Source organism: Silene latifolia, chromosome 9 (genome assembly GCF_048544455.1).
Source record: "Silene latifolia isolate original U9 population chromosome 9, ASM4854445v1, whole genome shotgun sequence".
Taxonomy (NCBI): Eukaryota; Viridiplantae; Streptophyta; class Magnoliopsida; order Caryophyllales; family Caryophyllaceae; genus Silene; species Silene latifolia.
In genome coordinates, this window is record NC_133534.1 from 37,526,900 (window position 1) to 37,549,126 (window position 22,227).

A 22,227-nucleotide genomic window follows, 5' to 3' on the forward strand; every position below is an offset into this window, starting at 1 on the left:
TACCAAAAGACATAGTGTCAAGTAGAGATGCGAGGTTCATATCACGATTCTGGCAAGAGTTGCAGGAGTTTATGGAAACTACATGCAAATGAGTGCAACATTTCATCCTGCGATGGACGGACAAACTGAGCGAACTATAAAGACTCTGGAGGACATGTTGATAGCTTGTCTGATGGAATTTGGTGGCATATGGGAAGATAGGTTGGATTTGATCGAGTTTTCATATAATAACAGCTACCATACTAGTATTGTAATGACACCTTTTGAGGCTTTGTATGGACGGAGGTGTAGGAGTCCCATTTGTTGGGATGATAGTGCAGAGGTCGTGGTTCTAGGACCAGAATTGGTACAGGAGATGGTTGAGCAGGTAAAGTTGATTCGCCAAAAGATGAAAGCAGCCCAGGATCGACAAACGAGTTATGTAGATTTACATCGTCGAGCTGTGGAGTTTATGGTGTAACGCCCCGTAAAATTCGGACCGTTAATATATTCCGAAAATAATTAATTAATCAAGTAAAATTTGACAATAATGTATTTAAAGTAAAAATAATTCAAAGAAATATAATTTTATTATATTTTGAAGAAAAGTATTTATTTTAATAGTTTTGAAATGTTTAAAAATAGTTTAAACCGTGTAAAATCTTTTATTTTGAATTAAGGGCGTATCGGGGGGAAAATGACAATTCGTTTGAACGTTGGGTAAACGAAATTGGAAATGGGTCGTATGAATACTCAATTTTATTGTAATCTCGTGTTTAAAAACTTTGGACTTGACGGAGTTTGCGTTTGACTTACGGATTTAATTTTTATCAAGGCAAATCAAACCCGACTCGTAAATCCCGACTAAAAATCCCGACTCCCTCCTTTCCCTTTCTCCCTTTCCCGCGTGACAGCCCCCCCTCCCCTTTATTCTTTTTTTTTCGATTTTGTTGTTGTTCATCCTCTAAAAACACCCAAAACACCATTTCTCATAATTCAAGCTCAAAATCGACATAAATCCTTCGTTTCTTGTCCGTTTTTCGCGAAATTTACCTTTCCGGAATCCCCTCGCCACGATCTACGACTTAGTATGTTCTAATTTCAATTTTCATTAAGTTATTTTAAGACCAATTTTCGGAAATTCGGTATTTTTGATTAATTATTGTGTTTTAATTGTTTATTTAGGTGAAGGATTGGAAGACGAGTTCGGGGACTCGTATATTGTAGAGGATAGCGGTTAGTTGTGGTTAGGGTTTCGGTTTTGAGGACTAATTGCTCATTTTCTAGCTTAAGGTAACATATTTCGAGTTACTCGACGAAAGATCGTCACATGTTTTTGATTTTTGTATGTTTGGTGAATTTTTGTTTGGGTAGTAATTTTCACATGTTAAACTTAGTTGCATGCAAGCTTAATTGGTGTCTTTTGGTAGTTTAAATTATCAAAATTGAATTGGGGACGATTAATTAATTTTCAGACGGTCTTATAATGTATAAAAATGAAAAAAAAAGAGAAGAAATGGTGCGGCAGCGGGCCCGGCAGCAGCCGGCAGGCCCACGGCAGCCCGGCCGGTCTTGGGGTTGGCCCGGGTCGGTCCGTTGCTTGTTTCGCGGTTTTCCATGCTTTGTCCGTCATTTTAAGTTCATCATGGAAATAATTAGAATGAGTATACATGGTTAAATTTGTTAAGAGAATCATAAAAGTAGCTAAAAGTTATGCTAAGGGTAGAAAAATTATGTTATATTGACAATTATCACATGTTAGGATAATTTACAAAAGGAAATTTGTAATTAATAGGCTCAAAATGAATTTTATAGCTATAATTGAAATGTTTTGTTGATTGTGCCGAAAACTGAGCCTTAGTCCCTTTGACTGATGCGATGTCAGTTAATTGAGTGATTGGTCATTGCAATTTGACCCGCACTGTCGCGCAGGTGGGGTTGCGGGTAAAAATTCGGTTGAATGAATTAGATAATCGGCCTTTTTCTTGTTTTAGGCCATTTATTATATCTCTATTTCACATGTGTAATTAGTTGAATTTAAATAGTTTCTTATTTAGTTAGTTGAATTTAAATAGCTTCTTATTTTGTAGTAATGGCCCTAGTTTTCTCTAAAGCCTTTTATATTGTTATAGTTGCTAGGATTGGAAATTAGTATTGAATTCTTATTGAGGAACTGTTGGGATTGTATGCTGTAAATAGACATTTATATAGCTTTCACATGATAGAATGTTAGAATTTATGTTGGTAAGTAGGACTTTTTGCCCTCTTAAGGTTAAGTGGGTGTCTTACTTGACTTATGTGGTGAGTTTTGGGTGGTGTGGGCTAAAATATTCAAGTGGGACTAGTTTGTGACTAGGTCCTAGGTGAGTATTTCGGCCTTCATCATAGATAGGTCTTTATAGTCTCTGACGAGTATATGTTCACCGCTTGATAGCCTTTGTGTTCCTGACTAGTGGATGTTTATCCAAGTTTGGGGCATGACCTCGGTACTAATTTTGATAGTATGGGGTCGGCTTAAGTACTAGCCAACCCTTCGGTGGTGTCCTTAGGGTACTCACTTCACTTTGTTTTAAAAAAAGTTGTGAGTCTTGGGTGCGGTGGTGTGTATCCGCATGTCTAGGTCTGCTTGTGATTTTAGGCTAGGGTTGTGTTGTCTCTTGGCCATGTTTTCTTAATAGTAACCGCCGAGCCAAGATACCGGTTCGATTACCTTCCCTACCTCGTGGTATAGACTTGAGTTACAAAGTGACTATTGACGGGACTAAGAACTTATGCCTGTCTTTGTTATATTGCCCTTTCTTGTATGGTGATTTTATGAATTGTAATAGGTGAGATGTAAGCGGTTCTGATTGATAAAGTTTGGATTACTATTTGTTATCGATTCACATTATAGTTTAGTTTGGTCAGTTTAGGGGTCATTTGTTAGAATACATGAAAAGTAAATGGTTTATCAAATTGTTTACATGTTACATTACATGTTACATAAATTTTGACGATTCGTGGCTGGGAGGACTCGAAGTTACTCCCCACTGAATTGTGGCTTTCGTGTTTGTATAAAATGCGATTGACAGGTTGTTGATGCTTTGTTGGGGGTCACAGACGGCTAGTGAGCAAGGAACCTTGGACCTAGCTTTGGCTATTCTATTAGTAAACCTTTTATACTTTTGGTTTGTATATAATTTGAAGGGACATATGTCTCCCTTTCTATTTTGGTTTGTATCCTTATATTTCCGCGTCTTTAGTTATATATGTAAGTTAGTTTATCAGTTGTTGCAGGGTTGTCGACACTCTTCTTGAGTTGGAATTGGTTGTGAATGGTTTAGTTAGAAAATTTTTGAAATTGCAGGTTTTTGGACTAGTTGAACCATTTACAAACATATCCTACCAGTTTTTCCGTAGAATTTACGTATATAATTAAGGCTAGATTTAAGGGTGTCATATATGGTGAGTGACAAGGTCCTTTTAAAAGTGTCACCTATGAAGGGTGTCATGTGATTTGGCAAGAAAGGAAAGTTGAGTCAGAAGTACATTGGACCGTATGAGATTCTCGATCGAGTGGGCGAGGTGGCTTATCGATTGGCCTTGCCACCAGCGCTTGATCGGGTGCATAATGTTTTTCATGTGTCTCAACTTCGTAAGTATGTGACTGATCCCTCTCACGTGCTTGAAGTTGAACATATTAAGTTGGATGAAGCACTAACTTATATCGAACACCGAAAGAGATCTTGGATCGAAAAGTGCGCAAGACAAGGAACGGCGAAACTGTGTTAAAGTGTTGTTGTAATACCACAGGTTTCTGACCATAGGGCACTCGGTCGAGTAGGGCTTACTCGGCCGAGTAGGTTGTCGGGTGTGCCGAGTTTTGATTCTGGAACGTCAGAACTTGATCGAGTATGTTGGTACTCGGTCGAGTTGGGCTTACTCGGCCGAGTACATTGTGTACTCGGTCGAGTAACTGGTTTGACGGGGTTATATCCGCGGTTTTGATTAAAATAATTAGAGAAATATATAAAGACGTCTTAACAGTCTCTTAATCATTTTTCTTAATCATTATTTTAAAACCTAAACTACGGATAACTTCTCCAAATGTTATAATCACCGCTAGGGCTAGATTGAAGGGTTTTTCATCTAAAATTCACGTCGATTTATCGGTAAGCATCGTACTTTTGTCTTTATGGTCATATTGTTGTTGTTGTTAAACCTTAATCAGATTTATTGGGGGTTTAGGGTAGATTTTGATTGTATGATGTGTGTATAAGTGACGAGTTCTTAGATGAGCCTTTCTGATTTGTTGCTGTGATTGATTTGGATTACGAATAAGGTAGGGTTTTCCTACTCAGTTAGCTGTATAATTAATTGATTGTTTGTGATTGATTGTTGACATGTGATCGTTCGTTAGAGTTGATAGAGGTTGTTTATTTGTTATGTTGATTGGATGATTGTTGAGGAATTATATCGGGAGATGGTTCCATACACATATTCGCCTCTCATGACTCCCGTCACAAGGGGGATGTGCACATTAATGATCTTGGTTCATTCGTTGCGATGAGCGGATATTTGGTGGGCAAGGCTGCGGTCCTCCACTAGCGGTGTGGGTTACCTGTTGCGATGGGTAACCTGGCAGGGCTACACGCTTTAGTGTATAGTCAATGATTGGTGATTGTTGGAGTTGGAGATCGACTGATTGTGTTGTTATATTTGTTTCCGCTGTATTGATTTGGTTATATAACAACCCGACCCACCACGGTCGTAACACAACCCAATAAGATGGGATATGTACCTTTGGGCCCATTACTTGTCCTCACTTAAGCCCAAAAGCACAAGGCCTTATTACTAAGTGGTGGGTGGAATCCCTTATAAACATATCACAACCTCCTCAATTCCCCGATGTGGGACAACTTGGGGTGTTACAATCTCCCCCACTTAAAGAACACAACGTCCTCGTTGTGCCTCTAACTTGACCGCAGCCAAGCCCAGAATCCTCCCCCGCTAGGTGTGTGACCCGAGTACTCCTGACCACGAGCTCACCACACGGCCGCAGGGTCGCTCTGATACCATTTAAAACAACCCGACCCAACACGGTCGTAACACAACCCAATAAGATGGGATATGTACCTTTGGGCCCATTACTTGTCCTCACTTAAGCCCAAAAGCACAAGGCCTTGTTACTAAGTGGTGGGTGGAATCCCTTATAAACATATCACAACATCCTCAATTCCCCGATGTGGGACAACTTGGGGTGTTACAGGTTATACAGTTGACTAACCCCGTTTTATGTTTTCAAAACTGTTGTGATCCATTCGAGGATGGTGAGCAGTTGACTAGCAGGTGATAGATGTTATGATAGCTCGCGGGATATGGACGGGAGGAGTCATCACTGCTGTGTCTATTAGCGTAATTGAGTTTAGCTTTATGACTTTTGGATTTGGTTGTTTGGTTTTGGAGTTTAAAGAATTGTAACCTTTTCTTTACAGTTGTTTTAATTAAGTTGTTTCATTATGGTTTCTATGATGCATACTACCTCGGGTAACCGAGATGGTAACACCCTCATATGCTAAGGTGGTCATTGGTAAGGCACTTTGGTATATGGGGGTGTCATAATGTTGAAAAGGCTACATGGGAAGCGGATGGGGCTATGAGAGAGCATTATCCTCACCTTTTTTATCAGATATGGTTGGTTACGGGGTCATAACCTTATTCTTTTAAGGGGGTAGGAGATAATCGCATGTGTTTTGGAATAGGTTTGGGTTGTTTATAAAGTTTCGAGTCAGTCGTGGGGTGTCTTTTGAGTCATTTTAAGTTGTTTTTTGTCTTGTGTTCGGTACGTTGGTGTTGTGTCGCGTGGTTTTTGTTGAAAATGTGTCCTCAACAATAGTGCGATCACATGATTTAATATCATAATTAAATTTCATATTAAGAATACGTGAGGGATTATTTATTATATAATCAACTGATCATCATTAATCAGTAATGATTGGCTGACTAGAGTTTGACATTACTGTCGTATGACGGTGGTGGTGAGTTGATCCCTTAAAGTCACACCTAAAGGACAATTCTCTTAATAGACAAATTGATTAATTGTATGACGATATAATGTAATCAATTCCTTAAAATTGAACAATTCACTTGTGAGAGAGAATATTGATATCTTATTGTAATGGGATTAAATAAGATTTATTTTGGTAATAAAAATGCTTTATTACTAAAATTGCTTATTGTTTGAGAAACAATAGAGATAAGAATGAATGGTCGATTATGATTACAAGATGTTGTCAATTATAATTTTATGACCCATTTTATTTGTGTGATCAAGTATCACTAGTCAATTTGTTGTATCTAATTTAATTAATTTGTAAAATGATATTTATGTGATAAATATGCATTAAATTAATTAATTAATAACATGTAAAATACTACATATGACATATTGTGTGACAAATGACAAATTGACAAAGTAAAATGGTAGTCCATTTTAAGTGTGTTGGGCCGAAATAGAGGGAGTATAAATGGGTTGTGATTATTTTATTTAATGAGATCAAATAATAAACAATCAAACCTATGCAAACTAGCCTTCATGCCTAATGCATTGTGAAGACAAAAAGCAAAAGGTAAAGATGCCATTTTGGCCTCTTTCCCACCGGTTGCATGCGCTCTTCAAATGAGGACTTTTGTTCTCATTTTTGACAACTCACTCATTTATAATTTCCTACATGCAAAACCTCTTATTCTCTCCATCTCTCTAAGAAACAAGGCTTTGAGATTCACAAGCATTTGTTCATCCATTCTAAGATCACAATAAGATTACTAGTGTAGTAATAGTAACAATATTAGAATCATTTTAAGGATACTTGTTTATTAATCTAGTTAATTAGTATACTAGTTTAAGGGTAAGTCTTGGGTGCAATCTAAGGAGGATTTCTATACTTGGGATCTTGGAGGATCATCCATCACATTAAGCTCAAGAACAAGTGAAGGAAGGTGACCTTACTTGTGCCCTATATTTCGAACCAACCAACAATGTAAGGAACATTGTTTTTCTCTTAAATCTTTTATTTTGTTATACATGCATTAGATCTAAAGAACAAATAATTAAGAAGTTAATTAGTTCACTATTAGAGGAGTCTAATAATAGGTATATGAACCTAACAAGTGGTATCAGAGCATTAGGATGTTGCATGCATAATCGGTTATTGTTTTTCCGAGTTAAAAAGTTAACATATAAAACTAAAAATTTGTGATTTATATGAGCAATCCACGAAATCATGTTGCATGTAATATATTATGGTCCTAAAATATTTTTAGGTCATTTTTATGATCTATGGAAATTTATTTCTCATTTTAATGATTTTTAGTGAAATATTACATTTTTATGATTAAAATGAACTTTTATTCACTAAAATAAGTTAACCTTCACTACTGGCCGTGGTATTTTAGTATGACCTCACATGAATATTTTATGTATTGCATGTAAAATATCATATTAATGTGATTAATATTTCATGATTTATGAATTTTTAGTGTAAAAATGGCATAAATGGAGGTTAAAATGACTAAAAATGGTTAAACTTACTCTATGACCTTGAAAATTTTATATGACCTCACATGAATATTTTACAACTTGTGTGTAAAATCTCGTATTAATTGGATTAATATTGCATGATTTATGATTTTTATGAGATAAAAATGAATTAAAAGAGGTAAAATGGTTAAAAAAAGTTAAACTTCGAATTGGGCCATGAAACATTAATATGTTGTCACATGCATGATTTACAGAGTGTATGTAAATTTCGAGATTAAATGATCTCATTTAGCATAATTTATGAATTTTTAGAGTAAAAATGGCATAAATAGTGACTATTTTAGCATAAATAGCTAAAACGAATTGCATGGCATGAGAAAATTATTTTAAGTTGCATAAATATCCCACTTATCAGATATAAAGTTGTAAAATTAATGGGGATATTTTTTAGATACTTTAGAAGTTTTATGAGATAAAACCGATAAAATGCAACTATATTTTCTCAAAATTAATTCAAAAATTTTAACCATGATTTTTGACATTATGAGTGTCATGGAATTATTTCAGAATGTTCAAAAATTTAAAATTTGAAATTTGAAATTATTGTAATTTAATTTGGATTTATTACATAAATGTTATGATTTTAAGGTCAAAATGAGCATAAAATTAAATCAAGTTAAATTATTGTCAAAAATTAAGTGATGACTAATTTTTGAGTCCTAAAAGTGTTAGGGTAATTAACTTGAGCTTAGATGTGATTTAAGTGTTAATTTGTGATTTTAAGAAGTTACGATCATGCATTTCCATAAAACCGGGTTATATAAACGATATAAGTTAAATAGGGCGATTTGCACATAATTTGGCATGATACATACATATTAAAATGCTGCATATTTCAATTTTTGAATGTATTTTATTTATATAATTTTGAATTATTTAATTTTATCTTAGTATGGCCTTAGTTTTAATCGATATTACCCGTAATGAAAGAGAATATTGATTCGGTTGTAATTTAATGTGATCTCGTATCACTTTTATTTTTAATAGTCTTTCCATTTTACAAATGTATAATAGGAATAATTTGGTATTTTTATTATTATTATTATTAGTAATTATGGAGCTTCTTCAAGACGGTGTCATTCGGAAAGATGATCCGACAAAGACGGTATTCTTGGGAGGCGTGCCACTTGAAGATTCAAGGGACCAAAGGAGTTGGTTTCTGAATATGTAATAAATTATTTGATTTTCTATTTTTAGGAAGGCCATACTAGGAATTTTTATTATTGTTTTGGATTTCTTTTAATATGTTACATGCATTGCCAAATCGCCATAACAACACATGCATATCATATCGAGTCATCGACCGTGTCAATTATAATTATCATAGTTCACCGCTTTAGTTCACTTAAAACGTGATAGATAATAAATTGACAAGACCTCTTACATATAATAATTGAGAAATAGCCTTACCAAATAGTAGAAACCATGAATCCCAATTTCATAAGGGAGTTAATCCGGCATCACCGTAACACAAACCTTGTTACGTTGGGTAAGTGGGTAATAAAATGTTATTACATCGAAATTTGGATTGAGCTCAACGGAAGTATTCGTGACCGTAGTCGCATGTGTTCCGGGCTAAAGATGAAAATTAGAGTAATTTTTATCGACCGAGAGTTCTAGAAGTAGAATCGATTAAGAGGTTAATCACCGAGTTATATTAATAAGGGATGACTCGGCTCACCGTACCCGTATTAATATGAATTTGGATCTCAGAATCATTTATAATAGTTGGGTGGAGATCACTATATAAATGTTAAAACTTGTTTAAAATGTTTACAAGTATTGTCAAAACGATAGATGTTCATTAATTCCTTCAATTCCTATTTTGTAGTTAAAATCGTTTTATCAATCGCAATGGCAACTCCTATCACGTCCTCAACCACTAGTTCCAACACGCTCACCAATGTGTCATGGCTCCGATCCTTCATGGATCGATGTAAGTTAGAAAAGAATGGGTCAAATTTAGCCGATTGGGACGCGCAACTTCGCTTGGCCGCGGAGGGTGACGACAAGCTTCGTTACCTTACCGAGGCATCTCCCACCGATCTTAATGCTAGGTCCAACGCCGCCGCTAGGCAAGACTATGAGGTTTACCAAAAGGAGTCGGCCGCGATCAAAAATGTGTTGATCTTTGCTATGGAGGCCGAACTCCAAAGAAGTGCTATAAAGATTAGCACCGCTCATGAGATCTACATGAAGCTAGTGAACATGTTTTCACGACCTCCTAGGGTCATACAATATGAGGCGTCTTCCGCATTCTTTGATCTTAACATTAAGGAGGGCCAAAAAGTTAGCCTCATGTGCTCAAGTTGATGGAGCATGTTGAGACCTTGAAAATGCATAAGGTGGAGATTCCCAATGAACTCGTGATTGATCGCATCCTTCATTCCCTCAACAAAATCAAAGCATATGTTCAATTCCGGGTGAATTTCAATATGCAAGATAAGAAGGTTTCCCTTGATGAGTTGCACAAAATGCTTGTGCAAGCCGAAAGGGACATGGGGCTAAGTGTTAGCACCACCACGGATGTGCTCAATGTCAATCATAAGAGCAAGGGAACCTTCAAGAAAAGCGGGAAAAAGGAAAAGAAGCGAACTCCCAACAGGAAGAAAGATAAAGCTTGTGAAGCTAGTTCCTCCAAGCCCAAGTACAGTGCGTCCTCCGGGGACAAGTGCCACTATTGTTGTGGAGTTGGGCATTGGAAGAGAAACTGTTCAAAATATCTTGGCGATATCAAAGCTGGAAAGGTTATTCCAGTAGGTATATGACTATCCCTATCTTTTATGTTTCAATCTCAACTTTGGTATGTTGATACAAGTTGTGATGATTGTCCTTTTTATTGTAATTAGGGCATCCTAGCAAAGACAAGGGCAAAGAAAAGCAAACTTGAAGGATCTTGAGGGAAGCTAGAGGTAGTCGCCCATGAAGCTAGATCTATGGAAGCTTGGCTTTATGTTTCTTTGTCTTTATTTTCATGATGTATTTTGAGACTTTTAGAACTATTTTGATTTCCTTGTGTGACTTGGAAATTTGTTTGTATCCTTTAAACACGGGTTGTATTTCTGATATTGGTGACTTGGTTTGCAACCCAAGTCACTTGTTTTATCGTACCGTTTGTTCTAAGATTTTCATCATACACTACTTGCATCGTGAAACATAAAATTATCGACTTAAATTGATCAAATAGACAAATATGATGATTGGATCATTATAAGTCCATAAGCTGTGAATTTGATTCTCCTTATGCCATTGTTACTTATAGTAACAACTCACTTATATAAGATTAATTATAAAGTTTTTATGAGCTATTGAACTCATATATTAGGGAATTTGCGATACCATAACGGACACATTATTCTAAATGGATGGTCAACCAGGAGATACCTAGAATAGAGAGTTTATTAAATAGATGACATGGATAATACTCGTATATTACATGAATCAAACTGCCATGTTAGGGATGGCCTTTTGAAAGCTAATACATAGTCTAGATAAACTCCTTATATTCCACCATATATATGTTTGTAACTCATAAAGCTATTTCTTAAGAAGATAGAAGTATTTCTAAGAGATAGAGTGGAAGTAGATTAGATCGTCACAAACATGTCTTATAGTTAATGTGTTACTTTGGGAAAGTAATGGAACTATAATCTTTAAAGATAGAGTGGGAGTATAGTTCAGTGGGAGTTTAGCACACATGTCTTGTTGTTAAAATATTGCTTTGTGAAAGTGATAGTATTATGACCTTGTTACATACAAGCCGTTGCATTACAATCCGAAAATTGTTACTCAAGAGTAGATTTACTTTAAAGCGAGGGTCTCTTTAAAGGTAGATAGAGCTTTAGAGTACTCAAATGCATAAGATTAACATAAAGATGTTGATCAAGATAATTTATGTTAGGAATTGCCGCATTTCATGAAGAATGGCAAATGATATTAAAATTCGCTTTTCTAAAATGGGAATTTAGAGAAGGAAGTGTTTGGAACACAAAACATTAGATAAAGATCTAAGAACCCTAACATTTTATGTGTAGCTTTCTTAAGTGATCCTAGAATGGTCTTAAGCAAGCATTAAAGGATTATACTTTTCGCTCATGTGATAATAGTGAATGGTTTCATTCACATGATTGAAGAATCATGATCATACATGAAGTTAAGTGGGAGCTAGAATTGTTTCTCCATGTCTTACATGTTGATAATATATTTATTGAGAATAATGTACCAATGCTCTCTTTTGTGAAAGAGTGATTGGAGACTTGGAAAGGGGTGCAAAGTATTCTAGATTTTGAATCTATGTGAGAGAATATTGGCATATAGTTGAGAGTCTTATGAGGATAAGATCTTTCGTATCTGTTGTACATCAAAAAGGTTGAATAGGCTATTCATGTTGATGAAAATGGAATTGCTACGATGGAGTCATAGTCATTCACTGAACCTATTAAGTTGTTGATTACATGAAATTGATTTCTAAATTTTTTCGCCATTAGAATGATCATGTATGCCAACAGATGAACATGTCATGATGTGATATATGCTAAGAGCATGATAAGTCAATAACAAGATAATTCTCATGATATGGCTTGTGAAAGCCTTAAAGAATATCCTTGAGATTCTTGAGAAGAATTAAGGATTCGTTCATATGTTTGGATGATAAACTAAGTTAGGTGTTGAAGGGTTGCACAAAATTTAGTTTCCAAACCGAAAGGGATTTGTTGAAATCCTAGGATGTCTTATTGACTCAGGAGTAAGATACTAGAAAAGTGTTTTAGTTTCGCGCATTGCAAATTCTACAAAAGAAATCTAATTAAATTGTGATAAAATGGTCAACGTAGGGATTAAGGGTGAATCCCTCTACAAATGACTTTATCACAAGTTATGCGATAACAGTGGGAGCATCTTTCAAGTTAAAGAGCCCAAGTCTAGTAAGAAGTCTAGACATATACTTAGATAAATTCATGTCATTAGAGATAACATTGAATGGAAGGAAATAGCAATTAATAAAATTGGAATATATGGATATAGGGTATATCCACTTGCCAAGCTTTTATTGCATTCTAACTAGTGTTAATTATACACTAAAGATTATAGGATATGAAGTAGTAATAGTGTATTGACTATTCATATGTGATAATCGCATTTATCGTTTGAGTTTTATTAAACTCATCCGTTACCTTGTCATATCCAAATGGGTTGTAGAGACAAATTGAACCCCATTAAAGTGAACTGGATTGACATGGTATTTGCCCCTAGTTACTTATATGATGTGACGTCTCGAAGTGACTAGAGTGTGATGCGATTGATGGCAAGTTCAAGTGCCATAAAGTCATATGGGATGACTAGTCGATCACATAGGCAGACTGTATGGGACACTCTGTCGTGCAGTGACCGCTTATACAGTTCTGGTAATTCATAAAGCATGGTCGTGGAAATAGCTACTATAGTATTCTTATGAGTCAATTCTTTTGACTAGAGACTATTCGCCCAAGTTGGCACAAATTTCTGATTAACTTTGATTTATACTCTACGACTTCGTAAATGAGGTCAAACTGGATATATTTTGGGTTATGATGAACTGTGGCTGAACAAAGGGAATAGTGCGATAGGAATTGTCCACCCCTTGTCAGGGTTGTTGTAAATCTCAACGTCACTCGAGGAGTAGTTAACTGGAAATGCGTGGCCACGCTCGGAAGGTATCTATGGTAGATAATTCCGGTCAGACAGTTACTCTCCAGATCAAGGAAACCACTCAAGATATGATCAAGTGTAAGTACGACCTGCAAGACACCTTGCATTGAGTGGGAGATTGTAATAGGACAAGAGGATTGGTGACGCACACTTGTCTCGGACAAGTGAGAGATTGTTGGAAAATGTGTCCTCAACAATAGTGCGATCACATGATTTAATATCATAATTAAATCTGTGACACCCCCATACTCCAAGTGCCTTACCAGGACCACTCAGGTATAGGAACATTACCATCTCGATTACCCGAGGCAATGAATATCATAAGACAATAACGAAACGTACTTTAAAGGTAAATATAATTTAAATGTTCACATGTTCAAAGCCAAACTGACAAATCAAATACAAGTTTCAAAACCCAAATGTCTACCAGCCAAAACTGAATACTAAAGACATCGTCTGACACAGCGAAAGACTCTTCTAATCCATGTGATAACTCATCCTAGCTAGCCCAAGAGCGTCATATCAAACCTGCTCAACAACTGCTCGCCATCCCCGAATGGATCACCACAGTTTTTAAAACAATTAAACGGGGTCAGTACTAATTACACGATATAAAACAAACATGAAACAACAGCCAAACAACTCAGTCAACACAACAATCCCCAGTCTCCATCAACAAACTCCACACAACTGACTACACACTAAAGTGTGTAGCCCTGCCAGAGTACCCATCGCAACAAGTACTCCACGCCGCCAATATGGGATCGCAGCCGTACCCACCAAATCCCCGCTCATCTCCATCGAGCGATAAACCCAAGTTCATTAATGTGCACATCCCCTCTGTGACGGGTTCCACAGAGGGCGAATCAAGGTCCTAAAGCCACTCCCGCAAGTGACTCCACTCGGCCAGGGACGCACCCCGAAGATCACAGACAGATATACAACAACAATCAACAACATAAACCAACAACCGTCACAATTACCAACAATATAATTAATCAATCGTCACAACAACAATCACCACACCAACATGTAACTAATACTGAGTAGGGAAACCCTACCTAAAATAGCAATCACCAAGATCGTCACAATCAGCTAATCACAATCGTTCTTCAACAAAATCATCTCCTATAAACACACAATCATACAATTACAATCTAACATCAACCATATTCCCCAAAACCCCCAAATTACCCAATTAGGGTTTCAACTAAAATTAATGAAACAATACAAAAACTATACAATGATCTTACCCTCGACGCGACGAACTCAATGGTGTAAATAACGTGACGATCCGACAACCTTATCCCTTGGGATTTGATAGTAACACGATGACGGAGACAACGTAACTTCTTTTCTCTTTGAAGGGTTTTTAGAAAAAGTAACAGTGATGAATAAAGTGACGGAAACATTTAAATATGAATCACGCGTTATTAATAAATTCCATCAAAAACAACCCGTAAAAGTAACTTACTCGATCGAGTAAGTAACTTACTCGATCGAGTGTCACACATGCTCGATCGAGTACCCATCAGACAGACTATTGTTTCGTATAAAAACATACTTACTCGATAGAGTAAGCCCCACTCGATAGAGTACCCATAGACATAGAAAACCGTAGTATTACAGTCTTCCTTCCTTAAAAAGAACTTCGTCCCCGAAATTCAACTCATACATAAAAACAAACATACTAACCCGATCAAAACACAACAACGTAACTAAGAACTTAAAAAAATAACCCCCAACCTATAAAACATGAACTCCCAACACCAACTCCACTAACTCTGTCTACCTCCACAACATAACTCACGATATCGTATCCACCACATTATAGCCTCTCTCGACACTAACTCCATACACTACCAACTACTATCCACAAACGCTGCTAGCTCCATAACATATTATCACTACTACAATTTAAGGCTACGAGAACGCCCCTTAGAGAACGGTTGATAGCGGAACCGGTGTGTTAGTTTTTTTTAGATATGGCGCGCATATATGACTCCAAAAGAGAACGGTTGCTTTTTTAACCGTTCTCTTAAATTAACAAAGAGACCAGTTAAAGTTGACCAACCGTCTTAAAAGATTTTAGAGACCGGTTACTAGCTACAACCGTTCTAATTGTAAAAACAAAGAGGACGGTGGAACCTAATCACCGTTCTTATTGTTAATCCCGTTCCAAATTCTAAAACTGTTCCTTACTTCTTTCAAACACCATTGCTTTCTCAAATAAACAGTTCCATTGCTTCTTTCAAACACTGACCATCATCGTGTTTTCCCTATCTAGCACGGTCTTGCCCATGTTGTTGTCCGTCTCGCTCGTACTCCGCCACCACGTAGTTGTCCCTCGTCGCCGCTTCTCGTTGTTGATCGTTCTTGGTCTTTGGTAAGACCACTTTTCACTACTTTTTATTATTAGTTTAAGTAGTCATGATATTTTTCACTTAATTCATTAAATTGCTACTTTAATGAATTCAATTTGTGGTCATGTATAATGAATTCAATTTGTGGTCATGTTAGGGTTAATATTTGGTGATGTTAGGATAGCGATAACAATTTAATGGTTCACTTAATTCACGGTTTGGGGTAGGGATACGGTTAGGTTGATGGTGAGAAAGGGTTTACTGGATTTATGCTTGGGTATTGGGTTTGGGGGAGATGATGGTTACGAGTATATAGGGAAGATGAAGGTTCGGTGGTTGGGACAAAGAGACAAAAGGCGTAGTGAATTTGTCTTCAATGAGACAAGCTGGAATGAATAAGGTGTCGTCTTTGGGTGGTATAGACTTAGTTGTTGCTACTAGTGGCTGATCGTGAATTAGAAACTTGTGTGGCCGAAGTAATGAGAGAACGAAATTGCGTTTCCAAAACCTGGAACCTTGGATCACTGTGGGTTGTGAAAATATTACCAACTGAACGACAGTGACACAAAAATAGTTGTATACTCCGTCCAATCATTTGTTTATGTTTTATATTCGTTGTAGACTTGTAGGGGTAATTTAAATTAAAGGTAAACAAATGATTGGGACGGTTAGAGTAACTGTTTTATCTGAAATGTAAGTGGTGTAGGGGACCCACAGGCTACAATGTGGCTTCACCATTTGTTGTTGGATGATCTATGTTTAACCAGGCGCCAAAGATGTCATGCCATGCCTCTGAATGCTGTTATGGTTTAAATGTGTCGTAGAATGATCTTTTTTTGGTGGCTTTCCCAGTTTTCCTTGGGAATGGAATGTCAAATAAATGAACATTTATTTTGGATCCATGATGCTGTGATTTGTTCCACTACATTTTATACCTAACATGGGTTATGTACTTGTTGTTTGCCTACGTCTTTTCGTTTAGAGGTTTATCTGCTTAGGAAAGGTGGGTATGATGGGAGGTCAACTGTGCATCGCAAACCTTGGTTATCTGTAATGCTAATCGTAGCTAACATTCACTAGAATTGGGACTTTGGTTTTTAGATAAACTTCTTGTGGTCTTCTGGGTTCTTGTGCTGCTAATCACAATGTTGCTTGTTATCTATCATACTCATGACTGTCAAATTATCTATTTTTTTGGTTTCCCTTGTTATTTCATGCTTGATGATAGTTCTTGGTTGTTCTTATTGATGACACCTTAGGATTATGGCTTGCTTCTCCAAAAAATGAAGTTTTTTAGTGTAACCTTAGTTTTCCATACTTTTTGTTGGGCTGCATATTGATTGTGTCATTGCACGATTGGTGATCTTTGTTGAATGCATTGAGTCTTTGTCGATCGTCAAAGGGGAATCGATTGTTATGATCATGGATGGTTGATCATAATCTTCTTGACTTCAATGGTTGTGGGATGTTGAGAAAAAGAGGTTGTGTGTAATGAGAGTTATGATATTATTCAATTGTTGAATAGTGGGTTGAATGATTTGGCTCGGAATCCGGGGTTGGATCTCGAGCCACCGTCTTTGAAGGCGAGGATTGAGGAGTGGAATCGGGTTATTTATCCTAATGTCAATAATGGGGTTTATAGGTTGTTATCTTTAATTAGTATGTTAGAGTTGGATTCAATTGTTTGTTATGTTGTAATTTAGTGTATACAATTCTCGAGTTATGTGATTGGTTCTGAATGTTTGCTGATTGTACTCCTTGGTATATGAGCAATTAATGTGGTATTCTGTTCGTCCCAATTATTTGTTTACTTTTGATTAAATACCTCTCGTAAAGAATAGAAAAAGTAAACAAATGAGTGAGACGTATAATGTTGTATTGACGGTATAGGAGCTATATACCACCTCAGTATGGTTCTATAATATTTTCTCTCTACACTATTGGTACGTACAATGGTACACCCACTTTAGCTTGTGCAAAAGGTATTTAAATTGACACGTATAATGTTGTATTTCAGTATTTGTGTGAAAGTTCTTTTTATGTGACGGAAGGCTTATCTGGAAAGTTTGTCATTCATTTCTATCTTAGCACAGTCTCCGTTCCATTATTTTTGGTCTACCACAACATTAAGATTGAAGAGTATGATATACGTAGTATGTTGTAAGTGATGGTCTTCATTACTAGAATTTCGCAAAGTAGTTGCTTTATACATGGAATGATCTGAACATATCCTTTCTAAGGCCAATTCTTGGAAAGCCGAGCTTTCATATTGCCATATCAATTATCAACTACATTAATCATGGAAATTAATGTGGTGTAAACCATTCTAATAAAATATAATATATAGGATTATCAAGTAAAATTCTAATTAATTGTGTTCTATTATAGCTGTCAATTTGACACTTTGGTCGCTTTAGGTTTTATCATAGCTGACTAGCAGACTAAGCCTGCAGCCTTTTCTGTCATTTTCGAGTTGTTTTTTATTTCCATCAATTTCAAGTTCTTGATATTTTTGAAACCTTAATGAAAACAGTGACTTATGTAACTTGTTTAATTGATTGAATCTTGTGCTTGCTTGGGTGATTTCTGCTTGACTGGTGAATCATGTTGATGAATTCAGTCCCGAAAGAAAATTTTTACATGACTCAAATTTGGTTAACTCAAAGTTTTACATGGCTGCAAATTTGTTATAGGAGTGTCGTTTTAATATGTCCTTTGAATCATGGGATTTTGATTTTTTTATTGAGTTGGTGTATATGGATTTATTTATTTTGTTTCTGGTACAAAACATTCTTGTTGCTTATTTTTCTCCTTGTAATATTTGTTGATTTTTTCTATTATATAGATCAATATGGATCGTACGTGGATGATAGATGGGAAAAGAGGTGATCCTAAATATGATGCCGGTTTAGCTGAGTTTTATGAATTCGTTAGAAATAATGTGAAAGACGCGTCTCATATGCCATGCCCTTGTGATATGTGCCTGAATATTAAATATATGAGTTTCTCGGAAGTTAAAATCCATTTAGAAAAGAATAATTTTAATCCAAGGTATAAACTTTGGAGGTTTCATGGGGAGTCTAGAGTGGTGCAGAGAATGGAGGAAAATATTGATGTTCAGTTGGGAGAGATTGAGATTGAGTGGGAAACTCTTCCTATGAAAAAAGGTATCGACTCACCGGAAGATTCGGATTGGGATATGAATTCTTGTGATATGAATTTTGTGTCCGCTGACGAGTTTGATGATGAGTTAGAAACAATATTAGAGGATCGGTTAAGTAAAGACAATGTAGAAGAAGATAACTCTGACCAATATCCCGATGATAAAGATGACATTCTAGGTGACGATGAAGATCTTGATGTTACTAATTTAGATGACATTACAAGCATTGTATTAGAGAAGTTAAAAGACTCAGAAATGCCTTTGTATAAGAGTTGTAAGAATTATACAAAATTGTCAGCCGTTGTTAAGCTATATAATTTGAAAGCAACCAATGGGTGGAGTAATAAAAGTTTTACCCACCTCCTCGAATTATTGAAAGACATGCTTCCAGAAGATAATGTTCTTCCTAATCGTACATATGCGGCAAAGAAGATACTTAGAGGAATTGGTATGAAATATGTGAAGATTCATGCATGTCCAAATGATTGTATATTATATCGCAAGGAATATGAGAGTTTGACTCATTGTCCAGTTTGTAATGAATGGCGATATAAAAAGAAAGAGGGGATCCCAGCAAAAGTTTTGTGGTATTTTCCAATAATACCTAGGTTGCGACGACTCTTTGCGAATAAAGAAGATGCAAAGTTGTTAACATGGCATAAAAGCGCAAAGGCTAATGATGGCAAATTGAGACACCCGTCGATGGTTTAGAGTGGAAACATATAGATGTTAAGTATCCCGAATTCGGAAAAGAACCCAGAAATCTTCGACTTGCACTCTCTCTTGTGGGATGAATCCTTATGGGAATTTAAGTAGTCAACATAGCACTTGGCCTGTACTTTTAGCTATTTACAATTTACCTCCATATGTGTGCATGAAACGGAAGTATTTGATGTTGTCTTTATTGATTTCTGGCCCTAAAGAACCGGGTAATGACATAGATGTTTACTTGGCACCCCTTCTTGATGATTTGAGAACATTATGGGATGAAGGGATTGAAGTCTTTGATGCCTACCAAAATAGTGTTTTCAATTTGAAAGCAATGTTATTATGCACTATATCTGATTTCCCTGCATATGGTAATCTTTGTGGACACACTGTGCATGGGAAAGAGGCGTGCCCCTTGTGTGGAGAAGATGTTGATTCTTCTTATTTGAGGTTTTCTCAAAAGCAAGCTTTCTTAGGATACCGTCGATTTTTAGAAGAAGATCATTCATATCGCAAGCTACAAAAAGCTTTCAATGGAAAACCTGATAATCGTCCATGTCCTAAGTTATTAAGCGGTCATGATGTATATCAAAGGGTGAAAGATATTAAAATTACATATGGGAAGAAGGGTTCTAAATTATCATCTCGTGGATACAAGAAGATGTCGCCTCTTTTTGAGCGACTCCCATATTGGCGGGAACTCTCCATAAGACATTGTTTGGATGTTATACATATTGAAAAGAATGTTTGTGACAATATTATCAACACTCTTTTGAATGTCCCAAATAAGTCAAAAGACAACACGACAGCTAGGAAGGATATGATGGATATGAAAATTCGGCCGAGTTGGCTCGCAAGAGAAGGGACTACGGACATATTTGCCTCCTGCTGCCCATACACTCTCAAGAAAGGAGAAAATAGAGTTTTGTGAGTGTTTGCATGGTGTTAAAGTGCCAGAGGGATATTCTTCCAATATTAGTAGTCTAGTATCAATGCGGAATCTCAAGCTTAGTGGTGTAAAGTCTCACGACTGTCATACTTTGATGCAACAATTACTAGCTGTAGCCATACGTTCCATTTTACCTAAAAAGGTTCGATATGCCATAACCAGGTTCTGTTTTTTCTTTAATGCCATATGTAACAAAGTTATTGATCCTGGAGAGTTAGAGGCTTTGCAAAATCTAATTGTCACTACTCTTTGTCAATTCGAAATGTATTTTCCTCCTTCATTTTTCACAATCATGGTCCATTTGACTGTACACTTGGTTAGAGAGATCAAGTATCTAGGACCTGTTTATTTAAGGTATCAATATCCTTTTGAAAGATTGATGAAAGTATATAAGGATTATACGTCTAATATATATCGTCCTGAAGGGTGCATTGCTGAGCGTGCCATCATCGATGAAGCGCTTTCTTATTGTTATACACACTTATCGAATTCTGAGTTACTTGGGATTCCTAAGAATCGGCATAGTTCGTGGATGATGGGCAAAGGTCTGAAAGGTCATGTTCGTCAAGATATGGCATTTGATAAGTGGCATACAGCACACACATATGTTCTTCATAACGATGATGAGGTACAACCTTATATTGAAGAACACATGGTTTTCTTGAAGGATATTTATCGAAATAAAACCGAGATGTGGATCGCAAGTGAGCACAACAAGACGTTTAGAGCTTGGTTCAAGGGTCGAGTGATAGAAAATTTGCAAAAATATCCTGATTATATTTCTTCCAGATTAAGAAGACTTTGTTTCGGCCCAAATACGTATGCATCTTCTTATAGTGGTTATGCCATTAATGGGTGCACCTTTTACACTCGTGAGCAAGATGACAAGAGTACGATGCAAAATAGTGGGGTTTGTGTAGAAGCTGGAGCAATGCACTTTTCTAGTTCAAAAGATAAGAATCCAGTTTTAGGTAAGATGCATTATTACGGAGTTATTGAAGAGATTTGGGTATTAGATTACCTGATTTTGAAATCCTTATATTTGGGTGCAAATGGTGTCAAAGTAATTCTGGTGTCCGTAAGGATGAATTAGGATTCACTTTGGTGAATCTTGATAAAACTGGACATAAGGAAGATCCTTTCATTTTAGCCACACAAGCAAAACAAGTGTTTTATGTCACCGATCCATTGGATAAAAAGTGGTCAGTTGTTTTATCCGTAAGGAGTAGGCGGGATGTGGATAGTTTTGATGAAGATGTTGTATTTGAGGGTTTTGATCGTAATGTATCAAGTTTAGATGATACGGATAGTGTCAATACTTCGAGTTTATATACACGTGATGATCACAATGAAGGAATATGGATTAATACCGACACCCCTTCGAGAAAACGCCCTCGTGGTGAAGACACATGAGTAAGTTTTTGTTTAAGATAATTATTTAAGATTATGGTTAAAACTACTTTATAAAATCTGCGTTGTCACCGACTTGTAAGTAATTTTTCTACGCATAGTTGTTTGTAGACTTTCTTTTCCATTTTCAATGGCATTAGGGCTAGCTATTATTCGGTTCTGAGTTATGATAAACTAAGCAAAATGGCTCATCATTTTTGATTGCGTTTCTTTTTATCATTTTGCAGGGAAGTTTATGCAGTGTCAATTGTGGGACCTTTTCCTATTCTTTGTGACTAATCTGCTTTGGATCTTCAACTATTTGTAAGTGTCTTTATTAGCCTTGCTTCGTAGTTTAGAGTCCGGTCCTTGCCAATAGAGTATTCAATATTATATGCTACTATAGTAGCGT

General features: G+C 36.3%; 1 protein-coding gene and 1 long non-coding RNA gene across 2 annotated transcripts; both read left to right on the forward strand.

Annotated features, from left to right (window-relative positions):
* The first annotated feature begins 975 nt into the window (after positions 1–975).
* On the forward strand, positions 976–3,212 carry LOC141602605 (uncharacterized). The gene is made up of 3 exons (XR_012524556.1): positions 976–1,067; positions 1,165–1,272; positions 3,051–3,212. It is a non-coding gene; the product is annotated as an uncharacterized LOC141602605 (long non-coding RNA).
* A 15,245-nt stretch (positions 3,213–18,457) lies between these two features.
* Positions 18,458–19,480, forward strand: LOC141600880 (uncharacterized). Its single transcript, XM_074421138.1, has one exon. The coding sequence runs from the start codon at positions 18,458–18,460 to the stop codon at positions 19,478–19,480; it is 1,023 nt and encodes a 340-aa protein (XP_074277239.1).
* Positions 19,481–22,227: the final 2,747 nt, after the last annotated feature.

Bases quoted from the DNA above. Each gene is read 5' to 3' on its own strand.
- LOC141600880 (XM_074421138.1), top strand. From the start codon at position 18,458: ATGGATCGTACGTGGATGATAGATGGGAAAAGAGGTGATCCTAAATAT.